This window comes from Anthonomus grandis, chromosome 22 (assembly GCF_022605725.1).
Source record: "Anthonomus grandis grandis chromosome 22, icAntGran1.3, whole genome shotgun sequence".
NCBI lineage: Eukaryota > Metazoa > Arthropoda > Insecta > Coleoptera > Curculionidae > Anthonomus > Anthonomus grandis.
In genome coordinates this window covers 32,708,610-32,728,668 of record NC_065567.1, presented here as the reverse complement: position 1 = coordinate 32,728,668, position 20,059 = coordinate 32,708,610, and the positions used below count along the sequence as shown (strand labels likewise).

Sequence of the window (20,059 nt, the reverse complement as noted above, 5' to 3'; positions counted from 1 at the left end):
CAGCTATGTTTCAGATACTATCATTATGTCAATATTTGAGGCAGGAAAAAATTAATTAGCTCATCCATACTTGGAACCAAGGATCTTACGTTTATATGCCCAAATCTTAAATTGAATATATTCATGCTAATTAATTAATAGGACATTAACTTTACTTAAATCCCTCTATACATACATAGTTATTAATAACATTTTCTCACTTGTACTACTAAATATTGAATGCCTTTAGTACCAAATAAAAGTTAACAACCTATAAAGAAATAAATAAAGAATTTATAAATAAATTTAAATATTTGTTTTTTTTACACCTTCAAGAAACATAATAAATTGATAGCTTATATCCTAATACAACCTAATCATAGTAGATTTTTTTCTGAAAAGTCATTCTGTTTTTTAGACAGTCTTTTTAAATTTAAAACTGGTTAAAAATTTACTGACATAAGGAGACACTGAGGGGGAGATCAGCGACCGATTTTCTCGAGAGTAAATGTTTTCTAAATTTTTAGTGACTACATAACGGGTCAATAAAATCTTAAAAAATAATATGTAAACACACTTAAATCTTACGCCTAACAAACCCGTCACATAACAAATGTGATAGCAAAACGCACCAAAATCTAAGGGATGCTTTACCTTTTACATCTTCTCTCAGCCTGGTAGTTTTACCCTCCACGTCCTATTTTGCTTGAACTTAGACAAGGTTTTTGACAAGGGCGAACAAATGAATTCACCCTTATTGAAGGGCAGCGGGCCCTTAAAATTAATAAACCAATAAATGAAAGGACTTATTTTAATTCAGTGGTTTCATTGGTGCTTGGATGTTTGGGGTGCGTGACGGAACGATTGTAATGCGTGTGCGTGCCCTTGGATTGTCTGAAGCCCTTCAAAGGTCTTTTCTACTCTTACTCAAGTCTGCTCGCCTGGTCTAAGATTATCGGATCTATTTTATTTTATGTAATTTGATCGATTTTTGTTGGAGTGCAACAGGGCAGGGCATATACTGGTCGTTTAAAAATCTGCATTAGCTTTAAAAAAAAATATATATGTTTTAAACCACCTGTATATTTAATAAAGTATTTACTTGGCAGCGCGTTTATTAAAAAATAGGCGTGACTCAAAAACCGTTTCATCCCCTCTTAAAAAACCAAAAAAAAAATCTGATCATCACAAAACCTCTGTTTGCTACTTCTAAGTTCCTGATGAAAAATTAATCATAATATTCATGCCTACTTAATTAAAATTCACCCCTCTTAAGTTGCCTCGTAAATAAATCCTTTATGTGAACACGTTTCATCTTACGATAGTTTTGTAGCACGGCAAATATTGCTAGGGCCGCGAAACCTTATTAGTTAAGTCTTGCGCAGCGTGTAGAGCGCAGTTGTCACCGGCGCCTGATTGATGCGTTGTATTTAATAAATTTTTGTTGCATAAGGAAGAATTTTGGTCAATTGTGGCAAGTTGGAGCTAGCGTCGAGATATTTTTGTCTACAAATTGGCTCAATCTTTAAGGGTCCTATTTTTGCTAGTTTTAAATTATACTTTGGCTTGAGATATATCTAAAATGGCCCAAAATTTTGGGTAAAAACATTGAGGTTTTATGACATACATTTTTGGCAGAAATTTGACATAACTGGCTCAAAAAAAGAGAAAATATGGTGAACTCACCAACCAGATTCAAGTTTTATTCGGCCTAAAGTAGGATTTTTTTTCGCCATTTTATTATTTGTAGTGTTTGACCAAAACATGGCAATTTTGGCTGGTAATTCTGGAGAAAAAATCTATTTTATGGTTACATCAATTTATCAAAAGCCAATGCGTAGATCAAAGTTTAATCTGTTATAATGTAGAAATTTTGGCTTAATATATTGTCATTTCATTAAATATAATGTTGGGTGAAAATGACAGGTCAAATTTTTTCTTTGATCGAATATAAAGTCACAATTTTAGTTAAAACATCTGAAAAAAAGCCATTTTATGGTTAGAGTCACTTGGTCAAAAATTTGGCAAATATGCCAATGCTTAGATCCAAGTTTTGTGTGTTATAAAATAGGAATTTTCGCTCAACAAATTGCCGTTCTGTTATCGGATTTTTATATAATTTTTATCGCTTTATATGAGCAATTGAGCCTGAAAACTCTGAAAAAAAATAGGTATTATTATAGTTTACGTTATTTGACCAAAATTTGACACATCAACGTGTGGCCAAAATTAGGAAAATAATTTTAATTTTTGTCCCAAAAAAAATTGAAATATGGCCAAAGCAGTCTTTGGCCTTAGCAAAATGAATTGTATGGTGTTAAAAACTAAATTATATGGTGCATCTATATTCAATTTCTTTCAATAACCAAAAATAATATAATTTTTTACTGCCTTAAAACAACTACAAATAAATAATTTATTAGTAGGTATTTCAACAGCTTGATTCGGGTAATTTCACGGTGATTATGCACGTCAAAAGCTTTCCTCAGTTCAAATGATACAGTCAAGCCTTTAGGCAAAAATTCTATAACTCTCAAAGCAATTATTAAATTTTAATTTAATTTTTTTAGTAAAATTTAAGCCTTTTGCAGAATGTTGACCTGACCTTATGTGGCAATGCACACCGTTCAGTTTCAATGCTTTGCTGTTTGATTAAATGCATGCCCTAGTTAAAAGTCTCATCGGTACTTATCGGTCATACAAGGTTCAAAAACATTGTCAACAAGCTACCAGGGAGGCATAACCGCAAACACGAGAAACGTAAACAACTAAGGGGGCGTTTATTCTTCGGAATTCTCACATTAACTGAATAAAGCCCGTCCTAAGGCGGTACAGGTCGTAAACCTCGACGGCATAACCGCTATGGACGAGAAGATAAAAATTGATATTTTCGGCCTTACTGTGGTTTTAATAAAATATTAGGTTTCTTATCAAAATTTGGAAGAGGATGCGAAACTGGCATTAAAGTTATAAAAAGTTAAGGAAATGATGAATAAACAATTTAAAAAAATTGTTTTTAGTGGAAGAGTATCAGGGTAATTCCGAAAGTCCCGCTTCAATAAATAAATTATTTGATTAAATGAAAATTTAAATGATTCCGGAGATAATCAAAATAAATCCGAAAACCCGAAAAATCTTGCACAAAAATGCGCCTTATTATGGCAATTTTTTCCGATTTTCGCGAGAGTAATTTCAATCCACGACGTTTCGTCTTTAGGAGACATCAATAACTTTTTGTTTCTTAACAGCGTTATACTGGACTCTATAATTGTTTTAATAAAAGACGCATAATGAGTGGCCAGAATCTCCTTTTACATATAAAAAGTGTGATAATACCCAAGTCGGTTTTTAGTACAATTTAAATAATCTTAACATTCTTTATTATTAATAGGCCACGGTCTATAAATATATATTATAATTTTAAAATTATAGTTGAACAGATCCTATATGTGGCCAGAGGTTACGCATCACCAAGAATATTCTAAAGATTTTTATTCAAAATTGTACAATATGAAAAATTCTGATTAATTAATGAATTAATGAGGTGCTTTTTATTAGATAAGTACATACCTTTACTTTAATGTAGTACGTTAATAAAGCGCATAAAGAGTTCATAAACGGTAATATTTAGATAGAGCGGCGTTGCGATGATGTTGCCTTTTTCACTAACATAGGGACGTTGTCTACATTCATTTAACTTTAAATAATGACTCCTTTACATCATATTTTATGAGAAAAAATGCTTCATATTTTATTAAAGAGGAATAGTATTACTTTGCGCCTGTCAAAATAAGTGACAAATTTATATGATATTATGAAGTGTGTTTTTTTGCCATTTTTCATAAGCATTTGGGATCATTGCATCAGAGATGTTGCAAGCAAACAAACTGCCCATAATTCCACGGTAATGCTAATTCTAGCCTTTCAATGTTCTAAGCCTGTTTTAATTTAATTTATAAGCGAAATATTGGTACAACAAGCTTTGAGAAGTGTCAAAAATCTAACGGGAACTAGTACTGCAAGAGATTTAACCCAGGAAAAAAAGAGCAGAAAATAAGGTGCTGTATAACTTTTTTTTAAATAGCTTTACTGCATAAAAACAATAAAGTAAAATTATAAGATGAATATTCCATTGAAAAACCTGAAGTCTATGAATAAAGACACTTTTTGGAGCCTATTGTCAATAAGTCAACCGTTTTCCCGAATACTAGCGCTCAACTTCGAAATTGACAAGGCTGGCAAAAGTGGTAAAACTTTAGATATCGACAAGGATGTGCTTGAGACAGAGATATTGATTCAACCGAGAAGTCGAACAGATGAAACGACAAGTCTATTAGTAAAGTTAGTTAAAAGTAAACTTTCCCTTTGAATTATACCAGGTGGTGCGTCGCCGAGCGAAACATAGGAAATCCCATGTAAATTTTAAGGGGGTCAATTATTGGCTTTCCTGTACATTTTACAAAAAAAAATTTAAGATAACTTTTTAAAGAGACCAATCTGGCAACTCTCGTGCAAAGTTTCAAAAAATTTTAATAAGCGAATCTTGAATTATTCAATTAAATGTAATTGCAAAATTACCAAATTTTCGGTTCAGGTAAAACCAGACACCAGCCACCAGCAAACAATTTGTTATAAGGCTTTGTCAAATCTGACGAAGCCTTATATACATTCAAAGTAAGACACGTTACATTACTTTTTTATCTAAACTTTAATTAAATATAACGATGAAGTTAAACCAATAACAATTATTATTATCGATTATTAAAAAAATAATTTTATCATACTTAAATTTAATTAAACCAATAGCAGTATCTGAAATATTTTCAATTTATTTTCCCATGAAACCTATCTGGTCCATTTCAACCATTAAGCCTATTGTTAGTAAATTCGAGTCCAAAGATATTGCAATAAATACTTGTAAATTATCGAAAATAGATCCGAAAAAAGAGAGAACATAACTCTTAATATTTTACTAAGTGTGGAAAAATAAAATAAAATACAATAACTTTTTTTAAAATAACAGAGAATACATAAAAACATCAATTAATCAAAGGTTTAAACAACCCCCTATTAACAGCTAAACAATATCCTAACCGATCATAAAATTCATTTCTAACGTTACTAAGTTAATATTGCGATGTTCATTTTCTTGGCTCCAATACCGGCAATTCTGAACATTTGGTTCATTGTTGAGGGTAAATGTACATTCATCGGTAAAACAATCAACGGTAAAAAATCAACGGTTTTGTTGTAAAATTGTACTAGAATAGAACCGACCTTATGCGTGGCCATAGGCTATTAAAGCCAACCTTAAAGGCTAGATGTGTCATTCTAATATTTTATTAGATTATTTTATGCATCTTATATTAACTTTATATACAGTAAATATTATATCATAATAATAGCAATGTTCTAGGGTAAATATATAAGGCAAGCATAGCGTAAACCACCGACAAGGTATATTATATTTAAGGAAAATATGTGCTTAAGGCAAACACACATTTTCTGTTAGTTTTTTGTATATTGTTAACGGTTATTAAGCCGATTTTTAGTTTTATTACAAATTAGGCCATACCTAAAAATACATAGGGTTTAGAATGGGAGGCAATCACTTTTTTCAAATCAAAATTTCATTTAGAAATAGGCGTAGCACCCCTTCTCAACTTATTTATGTCAGGGAGGCACATATTTGCCATTTTGCATGTTTGTTTATTTATTGTTATACCAAACAAGTTAATTACAAAATTTACATAACTTAGCATAGTATTTTCTTGGTTGAACTCTATAAAATTGCAGCCATTCAGTTACGTTCACACAAGATTACTGAATATTGTTTAAGCTCTAACCTAAATAAAATTAATGTTTACTTAATAAATATTGCCTTCAACTGCTTCCCTAACTAGATATCCACTAATATGTATTAATACACAAGTAAGGAGCAAATGTTTTCAAAACCATGAGCAGGCAGGTGCCACATATACTATTTAGCAGACGATTATTTATGTATCATCAGTCAATAGCTTTGAAAGGAAAAGAGAAATATAAATGCGTATCGTCGGCCTGAAAGTGAGATTTGCAATTTTTAATACATGAAGAAAAGTAAACAGCATAAAAGGTATAAAGCAAAGATGCCACTATGCTACCCCATTAGTAATCAGACTGGATTCAGAACATTGATTATTATTCACTATTTTCTGTGTTTTATTAGTTAAAAATGATTTAATGAAACAATAACCATTTACGTCAAACCGTTTGAAAGTTTATATCAAACCAAACAGCCGTTCCACAGCATTAGCCAGCTCTAAAGTCTGATTGATGTTTCGGTAAAATATTATACTGTTGTAAAAATGATCTAATTTGTTTTTTCATAATTTTTAAGTACTTTTGAAAGTGTAGACAGTACACAACGTAGATGACAGAGCTCGATATAATTTTGTAAGCGTAAGTTTAATATTTAATTGCGTAATCCACGGAGCAAAATTATTGCCATTTTTGCCTTTTTTACGTTGTTTTATTGCAGCATGAAAAATAAAAAGTTCAAATATAGATATAAAATGTGATGCGCTACTCCTGCATCGACTACATCTGCGTTTATTATGCTTTCTATACTTGTAAATAATAAGACAATGAGAGACATGCCAAATGGCTACCTTTATTAATTGACACATGTAAAAACAAGAGAAAATCGACTCTTGAATTTTGAACTTGGATCAGAATCCAAGTTGACTTGATTCAATCATGTTGACGTTACACAATCAGTAGTGCTAGAACTGTAATTCTTACATCAAAAAATAATTTTTGCTTGATGACATGTAATTAAAATCCAAGGTCCGGCACTGACGCAATATTCTAACCTTAAGCAAGTCTAACATAAAACGGCGCGTAATTTAAATAAATTGTGGAGATAAATCGCCAACTACTATCAAATTTTAATATTGTTTTATATTAATTACAAGACATGTGTGGTCGTAATTTGTATTTTAAATCACACCTAAAGTAACGAGAAAAATCCTAGAAAATGTCGATTTTAATAAAAACAAATTCTTCAAGGTGCTCTGGGGTGCCCTACCCGCAACGAAATGAGATTTGTCTAAACGTGTACCTGTACCATATATTTTTACTTACTAAACAAGCTATTAAAAACAATTAATTATACTCATATGAAATCCACATGAACGTGTCGAATTGAATAACGCCCTTCAACATTCATGCACATGTGTGCTTATCTTCCATTTAACTATGTTACCCTGCTACCATATGTTTCTTTTCTAACCAGAAGGGTGTTGAAGGCGAACAAGAGCAGTATATCCCCGAGGGAACACGTGTTAAGGGTTAAAAGGCCATATGGATAGATAATCTGGGATAAAAACCCGCGGCGCCTTCTGCGATCCGCATTAGATTATCCGGATTTGATCTCCCACGCCGGGCGCCTGGATACCGAGTATTTTGAGAAACTGTATGCAAAGCAATAATATATATTATTGCATATACAGGGTAGCCCATGGAAAACAGTTCAGCAAGAGTTTACGGCTTTGAATATGAAAATTAAAAAAAAATCGGATTCGTATAGTTTTGTTTGCATGGGGATGTATTTACACATGAATTCCATCAATATAACTTCAACCCCTTGGCGGCGTGGCATTCACCGTTATTTTTTCAAATGGGAAAGGGTATGTTGTGATACATCAATTATTATTACTGAACTGTCACTCATCCCGGATTGTCTTTTTTTGCAAAGTTAAAAGGAAAATTAAAAGGGATTAAGCTTTGTTGTAACCTGTTCCAGTTTTTAGGGTTATTGACATTTGTTGACATTTAAGTGTTAATTTAGAAACGATCTGACAATATGAGAAGTTGTTGAATCATAGAGGTTTTTTTGGTAATATTCCAGTTCATGACAGAATTACTGGGACAATTTTTTTTTATGCTTGTTGTGTGGGATTATCCTGTCTGTGATGATAATATTTTGTGTGTGTATCATGTTCTAATACTGATTCAGGTTTGTATTTGTACTAAAGTAACTTTTCTTGTAAGAGACCATGTTTAGTGGATTATTTTTCCGACGTCATTGCGTCGTTCAGTATATTCGTTCGGAGCCAAATTTTGCAGCCATTTAAAATATGTTGCATTGTTTCACCGATTTTTCCACATCTTCGACATTTAGGAGATTAATAACTGCAGTGATAATCGCACAGTGTAGTGATGCATTTTTAAAGTACTGCCTCATTTTCATGACTTGGTTATTATGCAGGTTTCGAATGTGCAGCAATCCTCTGCCAGCCTCTCATTTTAGTAGTGTTTTCAGTACACGCTTTGGGATGGTGGTGTCCATATTTTATCATTACTGTTTTAATTTTTTTATTGTATTTCCTGATCGTCTGTACTACATTTAATAATTACAAATGAATATCTCAAAACTGGTAATGCATAGGTGTTATTTGCTTTGATCATGTTTCGTCCATTCCGGTAGCTGAAAGTTATGTCTTTAATTTGTTTCTCCTTTAAGCTTCATTTTAATTTTTGTATGGTCTATTTATTTGCTTGTTCGATACTGCTTTCGGAGATAGTTACGTTTTCTCGGCTTATGTAAATATTTCTACATTTCTTAAGTCCATCCATATTTATGTCGTTGCTGAACAAATTTACTATAGCCAATATTTTTTTTAGCTAATCTTTGAAAGAACCATATAATGTTAGGTCATCCATATATAGAAGATGCTTATTTTAAAATGATTAAAATAAGCCATTGATTGATTGATGGAAAAACCGTATTTGCATTCGTTTAATTTATACGCTTAATAGGTTGATGGCCATGATAAACTAAAGAGCACTGAAATTAATTCCTGAAATATTCCACTGTTTATTTTTTTATTGAAGAAACCACAACGGTTTGGTCACTGTTTCGTAAAAGGAAATATTGTATTTGGGGCTTACTTTGTGGAGATCGAAGATCTTAGAAAGCCATCTATATTGTATGGAGTTAAAAACTTTTTTATCATTAATATATGCCATATAAATGTTTCTCTGTTTTAAAGCTTGGTTAAGAATCACCGAGTCAGTTCCTAATTGCCCTTTGCATTCGTATGCCTTTTTGATACATTCCTTTTGTTCTTCCGCAATAAACTGATTTGCCTTCAAGTATTGATAGATTAAGCAATTTATACAAGAAGTCAAAATCTTATATATGGTGGACAAATAGGCAATGGCTCAATATTTGGATAAGTCATTTTAAGTTGGTTAATCTTTTGGTAGAAGGTACGTTACAGCTATTATGAAGTAGCTAGGAAGCATGCCTGGATCAGCGACTACACTGGTAAAATATTGAAGCGTTTTTCTCGTTCGTTTGGTGTGAATTAAAACACGATCACTCACGACTACTAGATATATTTATTTTCACTGTATTTATTTTCAACTACCTATTTAAATCTCACGCCAATGTTACAAACTTTACTTGACTCAAGTGACAACTGGCTACTATCGGCGATGCGGCTCCTTATATACTCGGCAGAATGCTGTTCCGGAAGATTCTCGCCAACCTTATATGGCTAAATACTGTATCGTTACAGTTAAGTATGTGTGCATTTCAGCCATTTCCACCAAAAATCATGAATTTTATCTATACATGTTGCTTTCCAGTTGCTTGTTTTGGAAATTGCTTTTTCCACATCTTCTAACGTTATGCTATGGTATTGCATAGTATATTCAGGCGGAAATTCAATTCACGAAGCTTCTTCATTATGTTTCGATTCTTTTGTAGAAATAGGTTTCAACTTTCGTGGTTCAACTTCATCTTCTGTAAGTAGCAGTAGGTACATTTGGTTGTTCATTTTTTTGTGTTCAGATGTCTATAAAAAGCTTTTTCTTTTCTTTTAAACAATCTGTATTGGGTTTGTCATTTGTAACTCTTCGAGTAGCGAGTGAATCTGCCAGCATTTATACTAAATTTGTGTTTTATTGTATCGAAAATTAGTTGGCCGTTTGTGTTTGCTTCTCCCGCATGTTTTGAGTATTTAGACCTAATGACTTCAACAAGCAGTTATTTTTTGTTCTTTACTTTTTTTATGAACTCTGTAAGCCTGCCAATTTTTTTTGAGATCGGCCATATTTTTTTTAGCCTTTTCTTCCATTCTGGAAAATTTGGAATACATCGTGTTCTAGGTTGCGTAATAATTTTTATTCCTAACGTTTTTGCAGATGTAAAACAGTTATTTTGTGGAAATCTGTATAGTTATCTAGTAGATGTGTGTAGATCTTATCTGAAATTATTGACGTAAGTATTTTGTAAAGTATTGGGAGGCACGTTATCGGAAGGTAGCAAGAAGGGCCTGCGGTTTCCACAGATTTAGAAATAAGGTATGTTATGCCCTCCATATAAAACAGGAACTTTCTCAGGTTCTTGTAGAAATTGGTTAAAACATCGAACTAGATCTGGGTGAATTGAGATAAATTTGTTCAACCAATAGTTATGAACTCTATCTGGTCCTGGAGATTTCCAATTTGAGGGTCCTGCTAGTGACTTTTCTACATCTTTTTGATTAATTGTCCAGCCAGGCATAGATTTTAAGTTAAACATAAGTGCATTCATTCTAATACCAGTTTGAACTTTTCTTTACTTACTTCTTCTGGTTGCGGCGTGTTTTAGGTTTTTTGTTTCTGCTGCTCCGTTACATTTAGTTTTCTATGAAAAGATTTTTGGTTGGTTGCAAAATCATTGTTTGGTTGCTTTCTGTTGTAGCTTCTTTTGTATCTTTTGATTCTTCTTGCTTAAGCAGACCCAGAATTTCAATCTTCGTGGGGTCTTCACTAGATTTATATTTATGGTTTCTTTGGCTTTGGTTGTCCCATGATTCTTTGGATTTTTTCTATTATGCTGTAAAAATCCTGATGGATTCTTACTATATTGGAAGTGTTTTATTTTAAAATTTAGTCTTGCTTTCCCAAGCTGCGTGTCTTGATTTTTGTGACTATTTTTTTGTTCTATGGAATGTAGTTCTTCAAAAACTGATCTCATTTGTTGCTTTTTTAGAGATAATGACATGTAATTGGTTAATTGTTTTCTATACATCAGATGTAAATATTAGCTAGCTATGAATTTTTAAAAGGGTACATTTCGTTGCATTTCAAAAAATTTCGCTCATATTTTACCTCGAGTTTAATTTGTTTTCGGTTTTCGACTCAGAATAGCAGTATCCTCTTTACTTACAGAGGCTTCGGTAAGATTACTAGCTCTTTTCTGCTAATTTTTGATTTTATTGATTATATCTGCAGAGAGTCTGTTGTTTATAAATAGAGATCGTCAACCAAAAATATCAATTTTCATGACTCTTCATTTACTTTAATCAGGTTTTCCCACCGATCTACCCTATATATTTCCTCATTAAATCATTCATAGAGCTCGCCAACATTTAATTAACCGTTTAACTCAAAATTATAACTGACGCCCGACCGCCTTTGACGACGTCGACGTCGCGACGCCTCGCGTCCCTGCACTCCTGCTACTCGTTTCAGCAGAATCTGGAAAACCGCTGAAACTTTTCTAATGCTGGCACAGCTTAAGAGCTGCCCGTGGAACGACCGACCGGTTCAGCTTCAACTGCCAGCATTTCCCTGGAAAGTTGCTTGGCTCCTGAAAAATATCCAGATTGCACTTGTGCATAAGCTGTTCTCCTGATACACGTTTCAGCGAATTCTGGAAGAGTTTCCCTGAAAGACGCTTCAGGATTTACTGCTCGAAGAAATTACGATATTACAATGTTTTTTTTAAATATATTGGAGTGCCGTGAGGAATTTATGCCAGGCCAGCCATGTTCTTGATCTTACAATACTTTTCCAGCGGCGGCCGTCTGATGTAGCAGGAGAGCAGCAACGGAGGCGTCGCGACGCTGGATTTATTTTTGTAATACCGTTAACCTGGAATTCTTATATAATGAACTTTTAGCCGGCTATATGGGGCTTGATCTTTCCACACTTTTCCAGGCGTTGCATTATCTGGAAGCAGGAGAGTAGACGCCAAGAGACATACAATTTAATTTTCTTCCAACATTAAAAAATATGCATGTAGATTTATGTGTAATACTGCGCACCCTTTGCGTGCACTAAAGCATTTCCCCCCAATTTCCCCGATATCAGGATGGCAGAACGCCCTAGGCCCCATTTTCCTAGAATCCAGGCATTTCTGATAGTGTTACTTTGGAGTTTGATCCAGGATTTCCTGTGCCAGGTGAAACCTGTAAGAATCCAAATACCACGAGTCATTCCGCCCTTATAGCAGGGAAACAGGAACTGGGTGGGGTGAAGTGATGCAGGCGTCGCGACGGTATAATTCAACTATGTCTATCTCTCTCCAATTCGTTTAAAATTTGTTGTTAGGAATTATATTCGCTGCTGTACTAACTAAATAAAATTGCACGCTTTTTTCCTCTTAATACTTACATAAAAAACGTATTTAATATCTTGTATCTCTTACTGTTAGATGTTTTTATAGAGGCTGGCATCCAGAAATCCATCATTCTGCTATCCTGCTACGGGACTTTCGGATTTTGAGGATTCGACATACGTGACAAGATTTTGAGGGCCTGGATCCCAGTATCATTAACGCGTAATAAAAACAAATCCCATATGCTATAATAACATAATAGTATTAACTATTTGGTCAGATAGGTTATACATTATCGTACTATTAAAACAAAATTTCTCCCACGATGCTATCTAATCATTCAAAATATGTCAAAAATGGATGTTGTGGTCAATTATCAGCACTTTTTGTCTTTATTTAAGGACCTACCAAATATTGAAACCTATTAGTTGTGAAACTAGTGTTGGCCATATTGTGCCCGCTTTATCATACAAAATGCCCAATAAACAGTTTAAAAGAGATGCTGCTGCTAATCAGCTTGTGCAGTATGCCTCAAAACATGAAGTAAGTCTTTTTGTGATAAATAATTTTCGATTTCCTTAAATCAATCCATTTTTAAATAAATCACTTGACACTTATTCCAGTTCTCTCTTCCTTGTTTAACATTTATTTATTTAATGGGATCACTCCTTTTTTTTCCAAAACTTATTTACTTACTTACTTAACTTATTCATATTTTAAATGATATAAACAAAAAATTACAAAAATATTCACAATTGATCATGATAACTGAACTTAAATTTAACTAATCTATGATACTGAGACTTGAATTGAAAGAGAGAAATCTCAGTGAAGTCACAACCGACACCATTTGCTAATCTGAAAAAATGGCTCAAAGGACTATTACCCATATAGTTTGTTTGATGGTAAGGGATATGAAAAAGAAGATTATTTCTAGTATATCGGCTTGGTATTCAGAAATTCATGCTGCTCAAGAAACCAGGACAGTGTAAGTCATCTAAAATCTGGTGAAATAATGTGCATAAATCAGAAAACGTAACTTCTTACATTGCACATTGCCCTTATATGCCGATATGTCCATTGTTCTCTAGGGATATGAAGCCTAAACCCACAATATCTCAGAAACTTATTCTGTATAGATTCAATTCAGTCAATATGCACCTGGTAACATGGAGACCACACAGGAGATGCCTTATTAAGCAATGACTTTACTTAAGAAATATAAAGAATTCGTACGAGGACACAGATGGTTTAGCAGAACTATGCAAAATAAACCCCAATCGGCTAAATTCTCTAGAAAGCAGTGAATCAATGTGGGATTGAAATGACAGCATACTATCCAAAACCACCCCCAGGTCGGCAATGATATTGACTCTAGATAATAATTAGATATTATTTCTTCCGTGAAAATTTTATGCAATGGCATTTCCCAGTGTCCAGAGACATTCCATTTTGAACAGACCATGCAACCAAGGTATTCATGTCAGCCGGAAATTTGTCACAGTCCTTTATACACAATCAAAACCCTTGGAGTAGTCTGTATAAATTGAGCCAATTTGAGAATGTTCCTCAAATCTCTGCAAGATGTCTTGTTGATATTAATGTAGATTGCTAACTGTTGATCTTTGAGGAACAAACCCATGCTGTCTAGTATCAATGCCAAATAAAGGATGGTATTAACAATTTGGTATGAAAAAGTTTAGAAATTGATGATAGAACACTTATTGGTCGATAGTCTCCAATGTTATTTTGATTTCCACTCTTAAATATAGAAACTCCACAGCACTGTAGCTCCACATTTCGGAGAACTTCTTTTCTGTAAAGAGTGACACAATATAGTGAGCGTTTAATAAGCCCAAGTATATTTAAAAAATAAATATATTTGGAAAAAATATCGAAAATTAATAATTTTTTTACTTCTGAAAAATGCCATATTATAACCAAAATTAATAAATATTTTCCTCACAAAAAAGAATTAAAAACATGAGTTCTGCTGTTTTCAGTATTTGCCATTTTAAAAACAAAGAACTGACATTATTTGGATAAAAGCTGAGTTTGTTTGGAAGAGACAAGATGCCCTCAAACACTTCAGCAAGACGAAATATAACTGGACTAAATTCAGATATCTTAGAAAATTTTGAGCCATCAATGATCTATCGCTATAGCAAGGAGAGAAGTGTCTAGCATAAATCTTTGAAATATTATTATCCTCTGAGGCTTTAAGTTGTTATTGGATCAAGATGAAATATCCAAAACTGAGCAGTATTAGAGCTTAACCAATTCTCCAGGCTAACAATATACGACACTCACTGGCAAGCTCTTTATATCTTAAACCACAATTACAAAATAGCAATCATAGCCTGTTGAACCCAGAAGTTAAGATTCTATTCTTTAAAGGCACCTAGAGAGTATATGCTTGTTCAATTACTTGATAAAAAGTTTCAGATGCACTATCAATATTGACATTTAAGATTTCTTCCCATGGAACAGAAAAAAAGTGTTTAGTGCTCCATAATCAGTATGCAAGAAGTCCTTAAAGTGTTCCTGAAATTGTAAGTAAGGTCTTTCGCTCTTTATGGAATAATGTGGTTAAGAGAATCAGAAAAGATAGGACCTATGGCATTCTCAACAGTGATGTCTTCAGTATTAGTCGCAAACATTAAATCCAGGAATCTACCGAGGCTCTTTGGCACTGTGATAAATTGTTTAAGTCCAAGGAAATTGAAGATTTCACCGATAATAATTGCAGGATATCCTCTGGGACGTTGGGCATATTGGACAATGCCATGCTGCATTAGCACAATGCCATGTTGCTAAAGGCAGGTTAAAGTCACAAACTATTGTCCAAAACTTGTCCCGATTATGTGTCTTTTTCTTCTCAAACTGATCGTAGAGATGAAACATTGGCACTTTACAAGGGTTTATGTTGATCAATATCACTATCATCTGTATAAAGAGCTGTATTCGTTTCCAACTCAATCTAACACTTTAAAGGGGATGTTTCGCTAGGTAGGAAGCAAGGTAATGTCCTCTTTGTTTTATAGATTTATATATCCCTAGACAGTACCAATCTATCCAATGAACACTTGTCTTAGGTTTTTCGTAGATCCGAATTTCTTTTCAGACGTTTTAGTTGATCAATATTTTTCTTTGTCGAAAATTCAACGTATTTTGGCTTATGTCCTAAGAACTATTAGCATATTGAAGAAACATAATCATTTCAAGCTTGTGTCTGTAAGAATCTAAATACCACGAGTCATTCCGCCCTTATAGCAGGATTATACTGATCTTCAATAGCTGGCAGAACTAGTTTTTTCTGATTTGTACTCCTGTTCTCCATGATTTGGGCAAACAAACCACTTGACACTTTTTTTAGTCCTCTCTTCCTTGTTATCAGTTTTTCCTGATTATGCGTTTTTTTTCTCAAACTGACCATACAGTTGAGACATTAGCATTTAAAGGTTTATGTTCATCAATATCATTATCTTCATCTGCATAGAGAGTACTCGTTTGCAACTCACTCTTACACTGTAAAGGGAATGATTCATTAGGTAAAAAGCCAGGTGTTGTACTCTTTGTTATGTAGAATTCTATATCTGAAGTTTCGTCTTTGTTTTGATTATCTAAATCTGCATAGAACCAGCAAATATGATACTATATGGCTCAAATTCCCAGTACTAGTCTTCAATAGCTGGCAGAACTTTTCTTGTCCTTCTCTCCGTGATAAATGTTCATCTATGCCCAGCATTTGCCACAAAATATTATTGGCCTTGATTGGTGCATTTATTACGAAAATATTTATTCAATCAGTTACTTCCCCCATGTAGTGATGGAATACCATATGTATCAACAAAAAGAAACTCCACATCTTCAGATAACAAACAATTGATTTTTTATTTTTAGGGTGAGCAAAAAACCATAACAACAAACTCCGGTAACCCAGTAGGCAACAAGGATGCAAGTTTAACAGTTGGATACCATGGTCCCACTTTGCTGCAGGACGTGATGCTCTTAGATGACTTAAGTCACTTTACCAAAGAGCGCAACCCCGAAAGAGTGGTGCATGCAAAAGGAGCGGGAGCCTTTGGGTACTTTGAAGTTACTCATGATATCACCCAATATACCGCGGCAAAGGTTTTTTCGGAAGTTGGGAAGAAAACACCTATTGCTATGAGGTAAGGAAAAGGAGTTTTCACTGTTTGGTTCTTTCCAAACTGTGCTTCACTTTTCTCTATTTTAGGCCCACAGGTCCTTGTTATATAAGAAGAATCGGTACAAGCGTTATCATCAGCAATCATCACTGGAAATTGTGTCTAAATTCTAACGCTTATACTCCCATGTGTTAAGCATTCTTCTAACTGCAGCCATAAATAAGTAGAAGAGTTCAAGGCATCATGTAAAGCTCTCAACTAAATCTGAGAAAAATGTCTTTTCATTTCATCTGCTCAGGTTACATCTAAATTTTGATTGGCATCAATTGCTTTGAATTGTGAATTCCATTTAAAAACTGTCATTCTGCATTTTTCAACAAATGTTGGCTAATGAATTCCATATGCAATAACAGTTCCTATGCATCTTGGAATAAGTGAACCGAGCAAGTAAATCTTGATATAAAAACTCTACAAACCATTGAGGAGTTCTTGTCCAATATTTAACTTGAGAGTTTACTTTCTAAAGGAATTATTAAGAGTTTTCCTCCACCCAACAACTGAACTCTGATCATGCAATTTTTCATGAAATCATTTTTATCTTTAAAGGTTCTTAAGCCAGCTTATATGGGTTTTACAACTTTAAACCTACCAGCCATTGTTATGTAAGAAGACTTGTTGCAAGCCTTATCAGCAATCATTGCTGCAAATTGTATCTAAACTTTAACGCTTATACAGCCATGGCATTATTAGAAATGAGATGAATTCAAGGCATTATGTAAAAATCTCAATTAAATCAAAAAGTGTCTTTTTATTTACTCCACTCAATATAAATTTTGATTGCCATCAATTACTTTAAACTTGGACTTAACAATTTTTAATTCGATTTAAATACTGTTATTTGATCAGTCCATATGAAGCATTCTAGTCCATAGGAAGTATCTTAGGAAAGAATCTTCTACATCACCAAGCTAAGATTTCTTATTGATAGTGATTTTTTTTCTTTTCCTTCTTTTTTGAACTTCATTTTCAAGGAACAGTTTTCCTCCATTCCGAAACAGAACTCTGATCATGTTTTTTTACCCGCAAAAGATCTGAAGCCTGCTTCTGCGGGTTGAAAAATTATAGTTTCAATGTTTGTATATTCTCATACTCCAGAATCCATTTATCAGTTATGTATTTGTAGAAGTTATAATTTTTCTGATGTTACTTCACTTATAGAGATCTAGGGAGCAAAATTAATAACTATTTCATTTCTTTTAGGTTTTCCACTGTAGCAGGAGAACGTGGTTATCCAGATACTGTCAGAGATGTTCGTGGTTTTGCTATTAAGTTTTACACTGAAGATGGAATATGGGATATCGTTGGAAATAATACTCCAGTTTTCTTTATTAAGGATGCTGCCTTATTTTCCAGTTTTATTCATGTAATGAAAAGGTTCATTAATGACGCATGCTTCCTAAATAACCAAAATACTTAACCATGCTTCTTTAGGAATCCAGTAACTAATCTTCGTCCAGACTATGATATGTTTTGGGATATGTGTTCTTTAAGACCAGAAACAACCCATCAAACTCTAATTACATTTTCTGACAGAGGAGTTCCAAGGTCTTATAGGCATATGCATGGATATGGATCTCACACCTATGGGTTCGTTAATGCGGAAGGGAAATTCTTTTGGGTTAAATTCCATTTTGTGACCAATCAAGGTAAAATCAATTTTTATCACTCTAAAAGCTCTTAAGCTCATATGTCAATTGATAAAAGTACTCCACTGATTTCTTTAAGCATTTTTAAATTTTCTTTAATCAGAAGTAAATAATAGGCAATTATTTACTGATCCAGTTTATTTTTATCGCTACTTAATTTCGTTTTCCGTAAGTCGTAAAACCGTTTAATGGCCACGACGATGGTTACTGCGGCCATAAACATGTTGAATAATCACATTTCTGAAAATGACTAAATTTATATAATTAATCTGATTTAGGAATCAAAAATATTTTATCAAAAGAAGCCGAACAGTTGGCAGGCCAAGACACTGATTACCATACTAGAGATCTCTATAATGCTATTGCTGATGGAGATTATCCTTCATGGAACTTTTACATCCAGGTGATAGTTTATAGGATTTTAAAGATTATTTCATTATGAAAATTAATTAGGTAATGGCCCCCGAGCAAGCAGTTAAAAGCCCTTACGACCCGTTTGATTTGACCAAAGTCTGGCTTCACGCAGATTATCCATTGATACCCGTAGGCAGAATAGTGCTCAACAAAAACCCCAGCAATTATTTCGCTGAAATTGAACAACTTGCTATGGATGTAGCCCATTTAGTCCCAGGTAAGAAAAAATTGTTCATCATTATGTTTTCAATAGTATTCATTAATTTAATCATCATAATATACAAACAATGTACAATGTACTGATGTTTCTATGGTTTTCCTTAGGGATCGAACCATCTCCAGATCGTATGCTTCAAGCAAGAATGTTTGCATACAGAGACACCCATCAATATCGCCTTGGTCCAAATTACTTACAGCTCCCAGTCAATAGCCCTTATAAAGTTCATAATTATGCCAGAGATGGGTATGGTACCATCAATAGCCAAGGTGGAGCTCCCAATTACCATCCAAATAGCTTTGAAGGTCCTGTTGCTGATAAAAGAGCCAATGCACTTACGCCTAGTATACCATTACATGGAGAAGCCAAAAGGTAAGCATAGTAGTGGGAAAAATACTTAAGAGTAAGCAATATTTTTCTTTTAATTAGTACTAAGATTCTGATGATAGTATTCTTATTTATCTTAGGGAAATAGTTTAGATGGTTTCACTATAATTGCTCAACTCATACTCTCAGTTCTATGTAATCAGTGCATCATTATTTTACGATTCTTACGATATTTCTAGAACTGTAAGTTTGGATATAATCTTCCAAGAAGGTCTGGGTGTTCAAGTAGTTTGATCACTAATTGCTCCTTTAATACTGTAGATGAACACCACACTTCTAGATTAAAGATAATCTGCCTTTAATAATTGTTTTAAGATTTCCATGATATTCAAAGGATTTAACTTTTGATTTCGATAATATTTTTTGAAAAATCATATCACCATTGTTCTCTTTCAGAATTGATAGTGGAAACGATGACAACTTCACACAACCACGTCTTCTATACCAACGTGTCTTGAAGGAAGAGGAAAAGGAACGCCTGGTGGAAAATCTCGTAGACTGGTTAAAAAGAACGACAAAAAAATTACAAGAAAGATCAATCAAGAATATGTTTGACCCTGTGGACAAAACTCTTGGGAACAAGTTGAGGGAAGCCTTGAATTTGCACGAAGACTTTAACCTGGACATTGATCATGATGATGATGATTTTTAACTTATTTTGTATGTTTATTCATTAAAAGGAGTCATTGCTCCATGATAACGTGAATCCGTTTGTTATTTACTTTTCTGTGGTACAGACTTAAGATTTTGACTTCATATCAACTTGCGGTTGTTGTTTTGCCAATTCGCTATAAAAGTCGCATGCCATCAAAATTTAGGTTCAGACGTG

At 33.6% G+C, this 20,059-nt stretch overlaps 2 protein-coding genes across 3 annotated transcripts in view; one reads left to right on the top strand and one right to left on the bottom strand.

The window, feature by feature from the left end:
* Window positions 1-20,059, bottom strand: part of LOC126748129 (xaa-Pro aminopeptidase 1-like) — a 46,457-nt gene that overhangs the window by 7,396 nt on the left and 19,002 nt on the right. The gene's annotated exons all lie outside the window — the stretch shown is intronic.
* Window positions 12,795-19,936, top strand: LOC126748130 (catalase-like). Its single transcript, XM_050457160.1, has 8 exons — window positions 12,795-12,898; window positions 16,259-16,530; window positions 17,767-17,940; window positions 17,998-18,212; window positions 18,491-18,615; window positions 18,666-18,843; window positions 18,951-19,215; window positions 19,627-19,936. The coding sequence occupies exons 1-8, from the start codon at window positions 12,830-12,832 to the stop codon at window positions 19,880-19,882; spliced, it is 1,554 nt and encodes a 517-aa protein (XP_050313117.1). The 5' UTR covers window positions 12,795-12,829; the 3' UTR covers window positions 19,883-19,936.

What these genes read in the sequence shown, in the direction of transcription:
- LOC126748130 (XM_050457160.1), top strand. Translation starts at nt 12,830, where the DNA reads ATGCCCAATAAACAGTTTAAAAGAGATGCTGCTGCTAATCAGCTTGTG. An exon ending in AGTATGCCTCAAAACATGAA is followed by an intron (nt 12,899 to 16,258) that starts GTAAGTCTTTTT and finishes TTTTATTTTTAG; the next exon opens with GGTGAGCAAAAAACCATAAC. An exon ending in AAAACACCTATTGCTATGAG is followed by an intron (nt 16,531 to 17,766) that starts GTAAGGAAAAGG and finishes CATTTCTTTTAG; the next exon opens with GTTTTCCACTGTAGCAGGAG.